This window comes from Cetorhinus maximus, chromosome 13 (genome assembly GCF_964194155.1).
Source record: "Cetorhinus maximus chromosome 13, sCetMax3.hap1.1, whole genome shotgun sequence".
NCBI lineage: Eukaryota > Metazoa > Chordata > Chondrichthyes > Lamniformes > Cetorhinidae > Cetorhinus > Cetorhinus maximus.
In genome coordinates, this window is record NC_135891.1 from 35,752,696 (window position 1) to 35,769,242 (window position 16,547).

Sequence of the window (16,547 nt, forward strand, 5' to 3'; positions counted from 1 at the left end):
TAAAATTGGTCGTGAAAGGTGCCCAGTCTATCTGAGATTACCCTGGGAGGGCAAGGTATCTCAAAAATTTGAGCAACCGGTATAGCTAGCTGTTTCATACTGCAACTATGCAGTAGCAACACGAGTGGTATTTGCCACTAACAGGATGCTGCCATCAAGCCAAAAGGTTGTCCTTCCTATCGTACAAATTAGTAATGTGGTATATGAATTTCAGTGCCAGTGTGATGCTAGGTATGTAGGCCGTACATTTCAGAGACTGGTAGATTGTATCAAACAGTATGTCTCTTCTGCTGTTCTCAATGGGCAAGGTACAGACAAGGTACAAGCCCATTCTTGTAAAACTCAAAACACAGTGTCCAACATTAGATGTGATTCTGTGATTGGACAAAATTTGCTAAATAATCCTCAGTGTGCTAAAAATTATGCTGACAACTAATTTAAGATTGTCAGTTGGGCTCGCAGTGCGACGCATTTGCGTGTATTGGAAGCTTCATAATTTAATACACAGGGCCCTGTTCTTTGCAGACAGAAAGAACATGTATACACATTGTGCCTGTTTCAGCTAAGCAAAATAAATAATAGCTTTTGCTAGTTCATTAATAGTTCATTGCTCAGGCTAATCAGAGTCAAGCTGCCTGGTTTAAAATTTCAAACAATGCTTGGCAGTTAACTATCAGTCACCATTAACTGATGCATTCTCCATGGCAACACCTCTACCAATCACAGTCCACTTGTCAACCAATCGGCACTCTTTTCTCATACAGTGTAAAATTGTTGTTTCCCCTGACGTTGGTATCCTTGCGATTGTCCTGATGAGTGCAAGATGAAAAGCTTCGACAAAATGTCTTTATTTCAGCAATACTCAAGTTCTGTACTACCAAACAACTACTTTTCATGTTGCTAAACTGCTGCTCGTAACTTCAACATAGCATCAAGTATCTGCAATAAACTCCACAACCTGTAATTGAATCAAAGCTCTCCATTGACTTGATAGTGTAGCGTTTCTGGTGAGAGAATATTAATCACACAAATCTTCAACTTACAGTGAATGAAATATTGGAATTGGGCTGCCTGTGAGCTGCAGTCATGTTTTATCTATGCTCAGCCCATGAACTTGCATATTTCCAAGCTTCTGGTCTGCTTGCTGTATAGAAAGTAACTTATACTGTCAAGTTGTAGGCAGAATTTGTATCCTTTTTAGAATAGTTATTGCAATCATGTCCCAAAGGGGGATAAATTATAATAATTGGCTGTGACCTAATTGTCCATACTTGACTCCAGGTCACTAAATGCTACTGTTAACAGAAATGAATAAAATAGCTTCCATAATAAAGAGCAATTTTAAACTAATTTTCTTTGATATTGAACACAATGGTGCAAAGTTCATCACATTTAAAGAAATTGTCTATGTGGGAAAGTGTTTAGTAAATCTATTTATGTTTGCAAATGCATTAAAGGTCAATTTTGCAAGTACTGAAGCAGGGCCTCGCATGTAGCCAGCACAAATTGGACAATCACGGACATACTTAGGTTGATAAGTGGCAAGTAATATCAGTGCTATAAGAGTGTCAGGCAATGAATATATCCTTAAAAGAGAATCTAACTACTTCTGCTAGATATTCCTCACTATCAACATCCTGGGGTCACCACTGACCAGAAGTTTTTAATTCAAAGTTTTACAATTACATTAGGAAAAAGAGGGTTGCCAGGAGCATTGTGGGCCTCCTGAAAACTAACAATGGTGATATTGTCAATGAAAATAAGACATTCCAAGGAGACTAATATTGAATCAGCAAAATTAACATAAGCAAAATAGCAGTAAGGAAGAAAATAATGGCACTAAAGTGTGACAAATTCTGAAGACCAGATGGTTCCCATCCCAGGGTTTTTAAGAAAGTAGGTGAGAAAATTGTGCAAGCCTTAACTATAATCTTCCAAGTTTCTCTCAATTTGGGAACCGTTCCTTTAGATTAGTCATTCTGCTTTTTAAGATAGTTGAAAGAATTATAGAACAGTTAGCCTAACATCTGTTGTTGGGAAATTACTAGAGTCTGTAATTAAGGATAGGGTGACTAAACACCTTGAAATTTTCAGCTAATCAGGGAAAACCAGCATGGATTTGTAAAGAGTAGGTCATGCCGGCTGAATCTGATTGAAATTTTTGAGGAGATGACTGAAGTAGTGGACAGGGGAATGCCTGTGATGTTTATATGGTCTTCCAGAAGGCATTTGATAAAGCCCTTCAGAAGAGACTCTTAGCTAAAATTGAAGCTCATGAATTTGGTGGCAAATTATTGACCTGGTTAAGAAATTGGTTGAATGGCAGGAGACAGAGAGTAGGGATTTTGGACCAATATCCAAATTGAAGCAATGCTCCAGAGCTTGAGAACATGATCTATATTTGTTCTTAGTAAATCTAATTGTTCCAATCCAAAACCTCTTTTTTTGGTTATCAAGATTTTATTAATGATTAGCCTCACTTCTGAGGCAGCACAAATACAAGGTCAACACACTGGAGTTGATTTCAGGTTAATTGAAACTGATTTGAAATTAACAAATGCATATTAAGAAAGGTCAATGCAGCTTAACAACACAAATTTGTGTCCTGTGTTCAAGCTGTTTTTTTTCCCCCTAAAAGTGGTCTCGAAACATAAAAGATACAATTTATCTAAAAGTTTTATATGACAATGCATTTTAGAAAGTTTACACTTTATAAATTTATCTTTGTGTTATATTTATTGTCCCTGAATAGGAGAAGGTGAAAAAACACATTATTCCAGCAGCATGATGGAAAGCTGAACCTAAAAAAAAATCAGCTTGGAGTCAAAATTATGCACTGCCAAGCTGAGGTTTAAGTATAGCCCCTTTATCAATCAACACACTGGCGTTCCCTCCTGTAATCAGTTGGAACACGTAAGGTTCATTAAATCTATATTTGTTTATGTGAATTTGCAGCTGTGCCCTACTGCTCTCCATTTTTTATTTTAGCAGCCAATTATGCAGAAATCAGCCATCATTTGGTTTTTAAGCACTTGGCTGAATTATTCCTTTTGGCCAAGAGATGAATCAATACATGATTAACCAGACCTGACTTGCGTTTGGTTTATTTCTTATGCAATGTTCCATTTATCTAATGAGGCTATTCCTCACTGAGTTCAATGAAGGTCTCTCAATGTATAACAATGGTATGAACCACAACTCAATACATTTCGGTTACAGTCCTTCTGCAGCAAATTGGTAGTTTAGTTCCATTCTGCCCTTAGCCCTTCAGTGCTCTATATTCCCTTCCATCTTCCTTAATGCTCACATTTTCTGCTAGACAACATTTATTTAAATAAGATGCAATTTTCTAGGATTGTCTCTGAAACAATAGGGCTGGGAATAAAGCAAATAGAGTTTTGGGGACTCAACAAAGTGTTGTTGGGATGACTTCAGCAGATTTCACAATTGACCATGTTAATTATGCATAGTGAGGCAGAGTTCCACATCAGTGGAGTGAGAAATGACATGCAACTGCAGCTGCAACTTGAAGGGCTCCTTAATTCTTGTTGGGCATAACCCTGTGAATGACTGATCAAGGATACAAAGCATCTCCACTTACTGATGACTGGAGGTCTTTTTTTCAGTTCTGATAGAAGGTCACTTGACCTGAAATATTAACTCTGTTTCTCGCTATAGATGCTGTCTGACCTGAGTTTTTTTTCCAGCATTTTTGTGTTTGGTTCAGATTTCCAGCATCCACGGTATTTTGCTTGTGGGTTAGTCTGTAAATGCTATGTTATGGTTATACTGGTACAGTGTTTCAGCAACCTCGGCACTGAAGCAGTGCCAGATTTCAGATCTTGCTGGATTTCAGGTCGGACAGTTTGAGCCATTGGTGGTTCAGGTCAAGCTGGGTTGGGTGGGGTCAAGGGTCACTCAGAGCATGAGAACAGACTGGCCCAGAAGCAGTGAAGGTTATAACTAGTCAGGTGTCACACCATGCCAGTGCAGTGCGTAGTACTTTGAGACACTGCACTGTTTTATGTGCTGATGGTGGGTTTCAGCTTCCATCCTCCATTACCAGTCTGTCATTGAATTGTGTTAAGTTAAAGGATTAACATTCCCACATTGCTCTAATTTTATCAACAATTTAATATTTCTGCTAAATTTTGTCTGTCCATTATCTTCTATCTCCTATTCTATCTCTTTCTTTGTCTCTCTATATCTATCCTGCAGTATCTCCCTCTCTATCTCTGTCTTATATAATTTTGCTGTAGCCTAGAGACTAACAAAATAACAATCTATTAATCATAAATCTGCACTGAGCATTAACTTCATGTAATTTTCATACTGATTTTCATATCCATGTACCTGTTGATAGACTTGTTGATAGACTTGGACCATGTTGTGCAATGTTTTTATAATCCTAGAGTTATTTTATCCTATATGTGTCAACACATGATTGTCCTGGCTACTTCCAGGATGAAAGCCCAATGATGAAATTGGTGGAGGTGCTGTTCTTGGGATGAAATGCTAAGCTGAGGTTCTATTTGTCTGTTTTGCTGGCTTAAGTGGATGCTCTAGCACTATTTGAAGAACAGAAATGTCCTGAATACCATACCTTCCTCAGCCATCATCACAAAAAAATAGATTAACTCATCATGGTTGTGAGATTCTTCAAGGCAGCATAACATCTAGCTGCCTCATTGCAATGTTAATCTATTTTTCAATGAGGGCACCACATACACCTTCCTTCAATCACCTCTTTTTTGACCATTTCTAACTGAATTGTTGAAAATATTTACTTGGGCAGCCCATACAATCTTTGCTATTACTTCTAACACCCTGGGAAAAATACATTTTTTTTTCATTCATTCATAGGATGTGGGCTTCACTGGCTGGGCCAGCATTTATTGCCCATCCCTAGGTGCCCTTGAGAAGAAGGTGGTGAGCTGCCTTCTTGAACAGCTGCAGTCTATGTGGTGTAGGTACACCCACAGTGCTGTTAGGAAGGGCGTTCCAGAATTTTGACCCAGCGACAGGTGAAGGAACGGTGATATTTCCAAGTCAGGATGGTGAGTGACTTGGAGGGGAACTTCCAGGTGGTGGTGTTCCCATCTATCTGCTGCCCTTGTCCTTCTAGATGGTAGTAGCCACGGGTTTGGAAGATGCTGTCGAAGGAGCCTTGGTGAATTCCTGCAGAGCATCTTGTAGATGGTACACACTGCTGCTATTATGCGTCGGTGGTGGAGGGAGTGAGTGTTTGTGGGTGTGAGGCCAATCAAGCAGGCTGCTTTGCTCTGGATGGTGTCAAGCTTCTTGAGTGTTGTGGGAGCTGCACTCATCCAGGCAAGTGGGGAGTATTCCATCACACTCCTGACTTGTGCCTTGTAGATGGTGGACAGGCTTTGAGGAGTCAGGAGGTGAGTTACTCGTCACAGGATTCCTTGCCTCTGACCTGCTCTTGTAGCCACAGTATTTATATGGCTAGTTCAGTTCAGTTTCTAGTCAGTGGTAACCACCAGGATGTTGTTAGTGGGGGATCAGTGACGGTAATGCCATTGAACATCACTTGAGTGATCACTTGAGTATCACTTGAATTTTAATTTTATCTGTTATACCAGGTTATACATCTGCTATCCAACCCGGCAACAATTCAAAACAACTGCAATACATTTGGGTAAAGCATCTAATACTGTCTGCTGTTGGTTATACTTACTCTCACATTCTTAGGTTTTTAAATTTTGGGATGGCAAGTAATTAACAATGTGACCTGATTATATTGTAGTGAGCAAAACAGTGCCTCTAGGACCTAAGTGAACAGGGCAAGCAACTGTATATCTCCTTAACCAACCAGATTGAAGGATTGGGAAATTAACAGTGCAAGGACTAATGAAGTGTAAGTTAGAGTTATTACAATCGTCAGAGATACCAATAACTTTTTAAAAGATATTTGAATTCCCAGTGACTGACTCAAAGGAATTGCATGACAAGATTTTTAGTTTTAAGACTTTTACTGTAAGAAACAAAGTGAAAGCAACTTAAGTAAACATTACTTAGTAGACAACTAGTACTCTAATCTACAGAAAATATATCCCCCTTCAATTTTTACATGTCTGAAAACCCCATTCCACAATTATGCTTCACTGCCTGCTCTCTGCAGTATTGCAGTTTTTACAGGAACCAGTCCAACATCATTCCCAGGTTCCAACAGGTTCACTTCTTCCCATTTCACCACATCATAATATTGCGTGACTGTCTAAAGGTGCTTCTCTCATTTTCCGGAGAATTTCTGAATGGACTACCAGCAGTAAGGACTACTCCAGGCGATTCCTACCCTCAGCCATGCCAGGACAAATCCTCTGCAGTCTTCAGATTGCCACAGGATGTGTGTCTCCAACGAGCGACCGTGTTCCCTCTGGAATTCTGCCTGGTAGTCCACAGAAAGGCAGCACATTTCTCTCTGTGGACCACACTAGCTGCAACCTTTTGTTTCTCTGAGAGACCTCTCTCTTTCTGTCCAAAAAAAACTGAGACAGAAAGCCTGTCCATAGTTAGCCCAGCTGCTCTTGCCTTTGTTTTTAGGTGCAAAATATGGCACATACATTTCAATAGCCTGCCCCCTCCTCTATCTCCATGGCAATCAAGCTACAAAGGCTTATTGTTGGGCAGAAACCATAGCAGATTGCATGACTCTTCATTCTTCCATTTCACCTTGAATTAAAGAGAGACTCCCAAAACCTAATCATCTTATAAACCTCACACGCATAACAGAGTGGGTCAGATTGCGTGCAGAAAGTAACAGTTCATTGTTAGTGTCATAGAGGTTGACTAGAAGTAATTAACTCTTAACACATTTTTCAAAGGTTAATCATATTATTAAAAAGGTAATTAGTCCGAATTGGACAAGACTTGCCTTTCTGTGGTGCATTTAATTCATATCTACCATACTAATGCAGCAACTTTATGGCATTCAATGCATTTCAGTAGTGAGCCAGACAGCAAATTGCTGTGTTTGTGGAGCAGTGCAACTTGGACAGCAACTTTTGGATGTTTGAGTTTAACTGCACATTTGCTCCTCACCTGAAGTTACATAAAAATAATGGTGAGTGATATTAACCTCACTGTTAATTTGAAGCAAATTGTGGCCGATCTGCCCAATTCTTTTTCTGTACCTTTGTCTGGCTTGTGCAACTTAGAATGGTCACTATAAGAAACATGATTGCTCAGATCAGATGCCGCATTTGAATCCTGCTAATTTTGAGCCCCATTCTGGGCATAATTTTGAGTGCAGTAGTAAAACAACTGGACAGCCCTTATTTGTAAAGATTGTTATATGTAAGCGCAATTATTGAATGAGTTGTAGAGTCTTGATGGATTTCAACTGTTCACAGCCATAATTTTGGAAAAATTATTTAGATATTTTTATAATGTTTTCTTGTTTTGTTAATTAAGAAATGCTTATATTAAAGTATCTGCTTGGTTAAGAAGAAAAATCTCCATAAAAGCAAGTGTTAAAAGTATTTGACCAATGAAATACAATGCTGACCTGCTTTAACATAAAGGCTGCACCAATGCCTTTGCTGCTCTCCAAGGATTAAAGACTAGTCTAATATAGATGACAGGATGTTTTATTGTTACTCAGCATTTAAATCCCTAGTGCAGTGTATATATTCAAAATAAATCTCAGCTTAACTGCAAGATAGAACGGCCACATGGTGGTAAATTGCAGAGCGTGACCTCCAGCCTCAGTTATTGGAACGGGATGCATAGGAGCTAAAACAGCGAAATTAAGTCAGTACATTTGCGAGGGACAGGGATATTGAGCTCATGTGACTGACTGACAGCATCTGAAAGAGCACTGAGAGGCTGCACTGAGAGCTCTGGAGATAGAAGCTGTAGAAAGGACTCAACAGATGAGGTAAGAAGATAATGCTTAGAAATGTCTACCAGCATATTTAATGAAGAAGGGTCACCATGTTTCTGCCCCCAGCTGGATGTTGATACTGTGATAATTGATATGTTCAAGAAAATAGCTTCATACAGTTTGCATGACGGTAATGGTTCTAACAAAAGCCACTGCTGAGACACTGAAGGGTAATGATCAGTCATATTGCCTTAGAGGTTTATACTTTCATTCTTTTGAAGTAAATAATTTCATAAGATAGCTGTTTATTGTATAGTACATTATCAAGGTTAATGAAAAAAACAGTGGCAATGAGAAAAGCTGAATGAAAAAATTAAAGCTTCCAGGCTAACGGTATCTGTAGTTCTTAGACAGGTCATTAACTGTTATTAACTGGTTAACTCAGGTGTCTACAGAGCATGTGTAATATATAGGACAGGGTAGCAAGAAATGATCATTATAGGCACAATTAAAAGAGAAAAATATATGAATTAACTTTAATGGCAAATTTTAATACTCATTAGTACTTTAAGTATTCCTGCATATGTATTAGTTAAAGCTTTATTAGAATCCTATATATAAGTATAATATGGTTTTATTAGAAGTATCATTAGATGAGCTAGTTGTGAATAAAGATTCAGTTTAATTTTCTAAATGCAGTGGAGCGGAGAAAGGTAACATGCATAGTAAGCATGCATCTATGCTGGCCTTTTTCACTTCCTGTCTTAAGGCGTACGTACCTTCATGGTATAAGGGGCTTACACTATGGTCAGAATTTTATTCTCCCTTAGGGGTGTGTTAGCAGGTGGGTGGGGCATAAAATTGGGCATAATACCATAGGCGTCATTCTCAGTGCCTACCTAATGGCATCCAACCCCACCGCAATTTTAAGCACGGTTGGCGAGGCGTTGGGTATTCCACCTGCCCTTGGGCCACTTGAGATTCTTGAGTGCCAATTAATGACCACTTAGAGCCCTCCTATGCCCCCGCTGCAATTTTTCTTGTGGTGAGTGGAGGCCAGTGCCAAGTTTGAAGCCTGCCAGGTCTCACTCCTCTGGCTATTGGTGGGAAAGGGTGAGGTGGGGGGGTCTCTTCTCTTTCCCCCCCACCCCCTCCAAGTTTCACCTCGCCTTCCCTGGCCTGTGCACTGCAGCCCCCACCCCTCTTGCTGAATCCTCCTAGTCTGGGTCTGCCAAAACCACCCCCTTCCTTCAACTTATCTCCCCATCTGGCTTCAATGAATATCTTTATTGGTGACTGGCTGCAGTCCCAGTAATGGCCACTGCTCCTGGTGACACTGTTGCAACCAGAGGGCTGCCAGCCATTTGATGGGCCAGCAGCTCTTGGAGGGGGCACTTCCTCCCCAAATGGGCCGGAAGTCTTGCTCTGAGCCAGTTAATGACCTGACGAGCATTAAAATACTGCAGAGCAACCGGTCAGAGCATGGGGAATGCTCAACAGGACTTCTTCAACTGGAAGTACAGGGCAGGAATCTGAAGGAACATAAAATCCTGTCCCATGTTACAAGACCAAAAGGAGGGATGGATTTGGGAAGGGTGGTGCAAACTCATATCAGGTTACCAGATTGCTATTGTACTGATGATCTGGGGCAGAGTAAACCAAAAGGTCCAAATATATAAAGTGGGTATGAAGATGGCTGTACTCGTGAAGTAAAGAGGGTATAAAATATAGATTGACATTGGTATATTGGCATTATACTGTAACATTCTGTGCCATTTCATGTTACATGGCAGGCAACCTCTTAGGTGATGAGTCCCTGAAACTAGTCAATCAACCACAGAAAAGAAAGGAGGGAAAATGGGAAAGTGAGTCCCCACTTGCTCTTGCATAGCTAGTCGGTATTTGGGAAGTCATTGGGAGAGTTCTTGGAGCAGTACACTTGCCTGCTTCCCCATGAGAAGGAAGGTGTGATGCAGAAAAACAACGGTAAATTTTTTGTAGAAGAAAAATCATTATTTATTGAATTATAAGTACAATTTTTTTCCACTATGCAATTCTCTCATAACTAATCCTATATTTACGAGAACTGGTTTGTATTAAATCAACATAGAAGTTAAAGCACAAATGGACCCTGAGTCCAGAGTCTACGCTTGATATACTGGAGTTATGTGGAATAAGATTCCATGTACTTCACTTTGTAATTAGTTGGGCTGCAACAGTTGGCTTAAACAATGGCCCAGATTTTGGAGTCAGTGGCGAGTAATGATGATCGCCTTTGACTTCTAAGAAAGCTGGCTACAAAGGTCCCGCAATCTCTGTGCTGTGGATTTCATTCTTGCACCAACTAAAAAGGAGTTCTCTTTTTTTTAAAAAAGCCATGTAAGTTGTATAGAGATATTTGACTTATATACAATTAATTTTTCAGAGCCAGAGAGGCTGTCAGAAGTAATCATGGCATAGTAAACCATTAAAATCAGCTACTCTTCATACAAGAAAACATAACTTTTTCATGGGGTTTTATGATGATACTAATAGCATAAAAAGTGGAAATTTGCATCAATTCAAGAGATTTCTAAGGTTTTCATCTGCGAGACTTCAGCAGCACACACTGTGGAGGAACAGGGAATCATTGACGGCAATTTCTGGATTGTTGCACTTAATTGTATATGTGCCAATGCCAGAAGTTGCTATCAGTTTCACAGAGTAATGACAGTGAGCACTGACAGTTTCACCATCATTACAACCACAAAATCAAGGCCTATACAAATTTAGCCTTTGCGCAAAACAAAAATGATGTCATCAACAAAAAAAAAAATCGCTTCACACTAATGTCAAACTTTTGCAAGAATTCATGGACTCCTTCCTGTCCTATGGTGTCCAACTGTAAATTCAGGTTTGAACTAAAATGATGCCACACACTGAGCTTTCTGCAGGTTCATCCATGACACTCAATATCAATGGTGGTGGGAAAACTTAGTTTCAGGAATAACATGGTCACTTCAATTCCAGGCAATAATTCCCATTCCTTTGCTCTTGCTCATTCTTTATTCTATTTTTGAAGCTGGCAGAGAAAATGGTAAAAAAAAAATAGCAAAATATACCTAAATCCCAGTGTGTGCAGAAAGATCCTTATCTAATGCTATAATAAAAAGATAAAAGCAAAAAACTGCGGATGCTGGAAATCCAAAACTAAAATAAAAATACCTGGGAAAACTCAGCAGGTTTGGCAGCATCTGCGGAGAGGAACACAGTTAACGTATCGAGTCCGGACTCGAAATGTTAACTGTGTTCCTTATCTAGTGCTGTTGTTTAATACAGGAGCAAAATACTGTGGCTGCTGGAAATCTGAAATAAAAACAGAAAAGACTGGGAACACTCGGCAGATCTTGCAGCATTTGTGGAGAGAGAAACAGAGTTAAGAGGCAGAATCTTGTGCAGGCAAAGGGGGTCTTGGCCACTGTCTGGAGAACTGGTGAGACCCCCTTGTTGCCTCTTTTTTGGGAAAGCCCACCACATCTTGTACTACCCAGGCACTTGACAGGCCAGTGATGGGACTTCTCCTGGGATCAAGGATCCAGAGGAGGCGGAAGGCTGGCAGCTCTTTTGTACTCAGCAGCGCCACTAGGGAGTCAGTGGCTGCTGCCAACATGACACCCATCCTGAGGCCTCTGATCAAGGAGGGACCCAGGCACAGGTGAGTGATGGTGAGAAGGGGGTCACAGGGAGTGGGAGCAATGAGGGGTCAGCAGCAAGCGCAGGGGGTGGCCCTCAGCAGGCCCTTCCCTTCCCACTGTCAAGTCTCTTGATCAGGCACTGAGCGCCTGTGAACAGGGGCCCCAAAGCCAGGATTTGCTTGTCATGTTCCCTGCATGATGAGGCCCTGCCCATCACTAGGTTAATACCAGTGACAGTGAGATAAGGCTCTTAAGTGAGCATTAATCGCCTACTTAATGGCCCCAATTGGCAGCTGGGCTTTCTCACCCAGGACTTACTTGGGGTGGAGGCAGGAAGGTGATGCAGTCCCAGCCGCCACCCTCCCACCCAATGAAATGAACCCACACCCAGCCCCCAACAACCTCACCACAGAGGAGGGCACAAGATTCTGCCCAATGTTTCTGTAGATTTCAAACAGTCATTGACCTGAAATGTTTATACCGTTTCTCTCTCCACTGCAGCCTGGCCTGTTGAGATTTTCTCAGCATTTTCTGTTTTTATTTCTGTTGTTTATTTATTTATTTATTACGTCTCTTTGTACATCCAACTTCTCTTGTTCAAAAAAATATTTGTGTCACAGTTGGCTATCACAGCATTATAAAATCCACATATTGCTATTCATGATTTAAATTCACACACCATCTCTGCGCTCTGTATAAAATTCTAGTGCCATGGACACTGTCACCAGTCATTGCTATTGTTTGAACTCTCTTTGATGCCTGTCTAAATTGACATTGTTTTGGGAAAAAAGGGCAGCATGGCATCTCTTGAATAATGAACATCAAATTGTGTGTATAACCAGGTCAAAGATTATTAAGCACCAGGTATTCCCTGCTGTTGAAACAATCACTAACATGCCAAGCAACAGAATGCATTCCCTTGGCTGTTCATTGTAGCAAAATTTAATCAAATTTGCTTTCCTTATTTTTATTGGTATAAAGTAGCAATTTTGACCCTTATTAGATGTTATAACAATTGTTTGAAATGCACCATTAGGCTTGTATTAATTGGTTGTTTTCAACGTGCATTTTGCTATTTCCTCTGTTATGGTTCACTTGATATGGTGATGTGCTGCATCCATGCACGTTCCTCTCCAATTGCTAACTTATAGTGCCTTGCACCATTATAGCATCATGGGGAAGAAATTAGTCATTGTTTATTCTATGTTCCAGAAAGGAGTCAGGTCAAAAGTGACTAGTTTGTCCTGCACACCATCCAACAACATATTGAGCTTGGATAATTTTTAGACATCTGGCAGCTACCTGAGGTAGGCATTAGGCCCCCTGCATCTGATAATGAGGGGCCTTCTGCCCGATTTAGGTTATCCCCACGTGGGCTGCCTGATTGAAAAGGATTGATCCTCCTCCACTTAGGTTTTCAATTTAGCCTAGTAAGTGGTCACCACCAAAAATGCAAGTAAATTATTTTTCTTACAATTGTGGAGCTAGGAAAAGCAAGAGTGTTTCTCCTGAAGAAAGACTTGTCTAACGCAGGCTGGGAAACGAGACTAAGGGGAAGGTCAGTAAGTGAGTAGTGGCAGACATTTAAGCAGATACTTCATTATGCTCAGCAAAAATTTATCCTGGTCAAAAAGAAGGACTCGATAAGAAGAATGAACCACCCGTGGTTAACAAAGGTGGTCAAGGAGAGTATCCAATCAAAAACTAAGTCATACAAAGTGGCGAAAACTAGTGGTAGGCCAGAGGATTGGGAATGTTTTAGGAACCAGCAGTGGATGACTAAAAAGCTCAAAGAGGGAGAAAATTGATTATGAAAGTAAATTGGAAAGAAATATAAAAACTAACAGCAAGAGCTTCTACCGGTATATAAAAAGAGTGGCTAAAGTGAGTGTGGAACCCTTGGAGGATGTGACTGGAGAATTGATAATGGGGAACAGGGAAATGGCAGATAATTTAAACCAATATTTTGCATCGGTTTTCACCGTGGAGGACACTATAAACATTCTAAAGATATCAAATTAGCAAGGAGCTAATGGGAGGAAAGATCTTGTAACAGTCTCTATCATGAGGGACAAAGTATTTGAGAAACTAATGAGACTGAAGACGGACAAGTCATCAGGACCTGATGGCCTGCATCCAGGGGTTTTAAAGGAAGTGGCTGCAGAGATAGTGGAGGCACTGGATTCCGGGAGGGTCCCAGCAGATTGGAAAACTGCTAATGTGAGACCCCTGTTCAAGAAGGGAGGGAGACAAAAGGCCAGTCAGCCTAACATCTGTCATTGGGAAAATGCTGGAGTCCATTATTAAGGAAGAAATAGCAGGACATTTAGAAAAGCTTAACGCAATCAAACAGCGTCAACATGGTTTTGAGAAAGGGAAATCATGTTTGACAAATTTGCTAGCGTTCTTTGAGGATAAAACAAGCAGAGTAGACAGTGTTTTTGGATTTCCAGAGGCATTTGATAAGGTGCCACATAAAAGGTTAGTGCACAAGATAAGAGCTCAGGGTATTGGGGGTAATGTATTAGCATGGATTGAGGATTAGTTAACACACAAAAGACAGGCAGGTGGGATTAATGGGTCTTTTTCAGGTTCGAAAGATGTGACTAGTGGAGTGCCACAAGGATCAGTCCTAGGGCCTCACTTATTTACTATCTATATTAATGACTTGGAGGAGGGGGCAGAGTGTAATGTATCAAAATTTGATAATGATACAAAAATAGGTGGAAGGGCCAAGGACTCGAAATGTTAGCTGTGTTCCTCTCTGCAGATGCTGCCAGACCTGCTGAGTTTTTGCAGGTATTTTTATTTTTATTTTTGTTTAGGTGGAAGGGCATGTTGTGATGAGAACGTAAGGAATCGGCAAGGGGAAATAGACAGGTTGAGTGAGTGGGCAAAAACCAGGCAGATGAAGTTTAATGTAGGAAAGTGTGAGGTCGTGCACTTTGGTAGGAAGAATCAAAAGGCAGACTATTATTTAAATGGAGACAGACTCCAAAAAAGTGCAGCACAGAAGGACCTGGGTGTTCTTGTGCATGAAACACAAAAAGTTAGCATGCAGCTGCAGCAAGTAATTAAGAAGGCAAATGGAATTTTGGCTTATATTGCTAAGGGGTTGGAGTTTAAAAATAGGGAAGTCTTGTTACAACTGTACAGGGTGTTGGTGAGGTGGCACCTCGAGTTCTGTGTACAGTTTTGGTCCCCGTATTTAAGAAAGGATATACTGGCTTTGGAGGCAGTTCAAAAGAAATTGAGTAGGCTGATTCCTGGGATGGAGGGGGTTGTCTTATCAAGAATGGCTAAACAGATTAGGCCTTTATTCATTGGAGTTCAGAAGAATGAGGGGTGATCTTATTGAAACGTACAAGATTCTGAGGGGGCTTGACAGGGTAGATGTTGAGAAGATGTTTCCACTAGTGGGGAAAACTCAAACTAGCGGACATAGTTACAGAATAAGGGGACACTCATTTAAACCTGAGATGCAAAGGAATTTCTTCTCTCGGAGGGTCGTGAATGTCTGGAACTCTCTACCTCAGAGAGTTGTGGAGGCTAGATCACTGAAAGTATTTAAAGAGGAGGTAGATAGATTTTTGAAATACCGGGGGAATTGAGGGCTATGAGGAGCTGGCACAAAAGAGGAGTTGAGACCTGGGGCAGATCAGCCATGATCTTATTGAATGGCGGGGCAAGCTTGAGGGGCCAAATGGCCTACTCCTGCTCCTGTTTCTTATGTTCTTATGTTCCTGGTTCCACACCACCCTGCCCATTGCCAGGCCACAATCAACACCACCAATGCGCCCCCCCCCCCCCCCCCCCCAACAAACAGCCCCTTGCTCCTGTTGTCCTCTTTACTCTGTCCCCTTTCCCTTGGGACATTCCTGAGGATCACTGCCCAAAAGTCAACTGCCTGAAATTTATCTGCTGAAACCAGCAACTTGCCTTTGGGATTGCAACAGGCCCTTTCAAGTCACCTAAATTATTGCAATAAAGCCCATGGCACAACTTGGGGCCTTCCTCCAGCTTCTTTGTTGACTGAAAGTGGATCATGCCCAATTTCCACCTCAAGAACATAAGAATATTCTAAATATTTGTGCTAATCTAAAAGCAAATGTTAAATAAAAAAAAGTAAACACTGTATTCTCAAAGCATTGAGCTGTCTTCCTTAGATCTGAGGTAAGAGGAGTGACCAAACATTATACATCTTGTCAGATGCACATTACTGCTTTCTTTTTAAATTGCAGAACTAAACGTAAACAAAGGAAAGAATTGCTTACCTTCCCCCGAAGGACAGAAGACCTCAAGTGAGACAAAATGTCACAGTCAAGACTTGCCCTTGGATTGATTGTGCTGGGTGTTGTCGCTTTTGTCAGTCCTGGTTTAGCTGTCCTTTCTCAGCGATTGAAAGGTCGATTTCAGCGAGACCGCAGGAATATCAGACCAAACATTATCCTCATTTACACAGATGACCAGGATGTGGAACTTGGTAAGAGCAATTAAATACTGCCATAGTGATTCAAGATATGAATTTTGTAATAAAAGTAACTCCCATTTTTCTTTACCTGTTGCTTTACCTATTAGTTAGTCCAGATACAAGAATGAAACCAGCCTTGTTGAACATTACTTGAAAGGCGCACTAAAAATGGCAGGGGCACAGAATATACTCTGGGTGGGGGACTTCAATGTCCATCACCAAGAATGGTTCGGTAGCACCACTACAGACTGAGATAGCTGAGTCCTAAAGGACATAGCTGCTAGACTGGGTCTGCAGCAGGTGATTAGGGAACCAACAAGAGGGAAAACCATACTTGATCTCATCCTCACCAATCTGCCTGCCACAGAAGCATCTGTCCATGTCAGCATCAGTAGGAGTGACCACCATACAGACCTTATGGAGACAAAGTCCTGTCTTCACATTGAGGATGCCCTCCATCATGTTGTGTGGCACTACCACTGTGCTAAATGGGATACATTTCGGACAGATCCAGCAACTCAAGACTGGGCATCCATGAGGCACTGTGGGCCAT

The 16,547-nt window shown here is 41.0% G+C and overlaps 1 protein-coding gene across 3 annotated transcripts in view; it reads left to right on the forward strand.

Moving 5' to 3' along the window:
• LOC144688544 (extracellular sulfatase Sulf-2-like) overlaps positions 1-16,547 on the forward strand; it is a 351,599-nt gene that overhangs the window by 190,992 nt on the left and 144,060 nt on the right. For 2 of the 3 annotated variants that reach the window (XM_078555258.1, XM_078555260.1), the window contains exon 3: positions 15,765-16,006. In XM_078555258.1, the coding sequence (XP_078411384.1) occupies positions 15,835-16,006 (172 nt within the window). In that variant the 5' untranslated portion in view covers positions 15,765-15,834. Of the gene's footprint in view, positions 1-5,770; positions 5,882-15,764; positions 16,007-16,547 lie in introns of all 3 variants that reach the window. The other variant, XM_078555259.1, reaches the window with a different exon arrangement.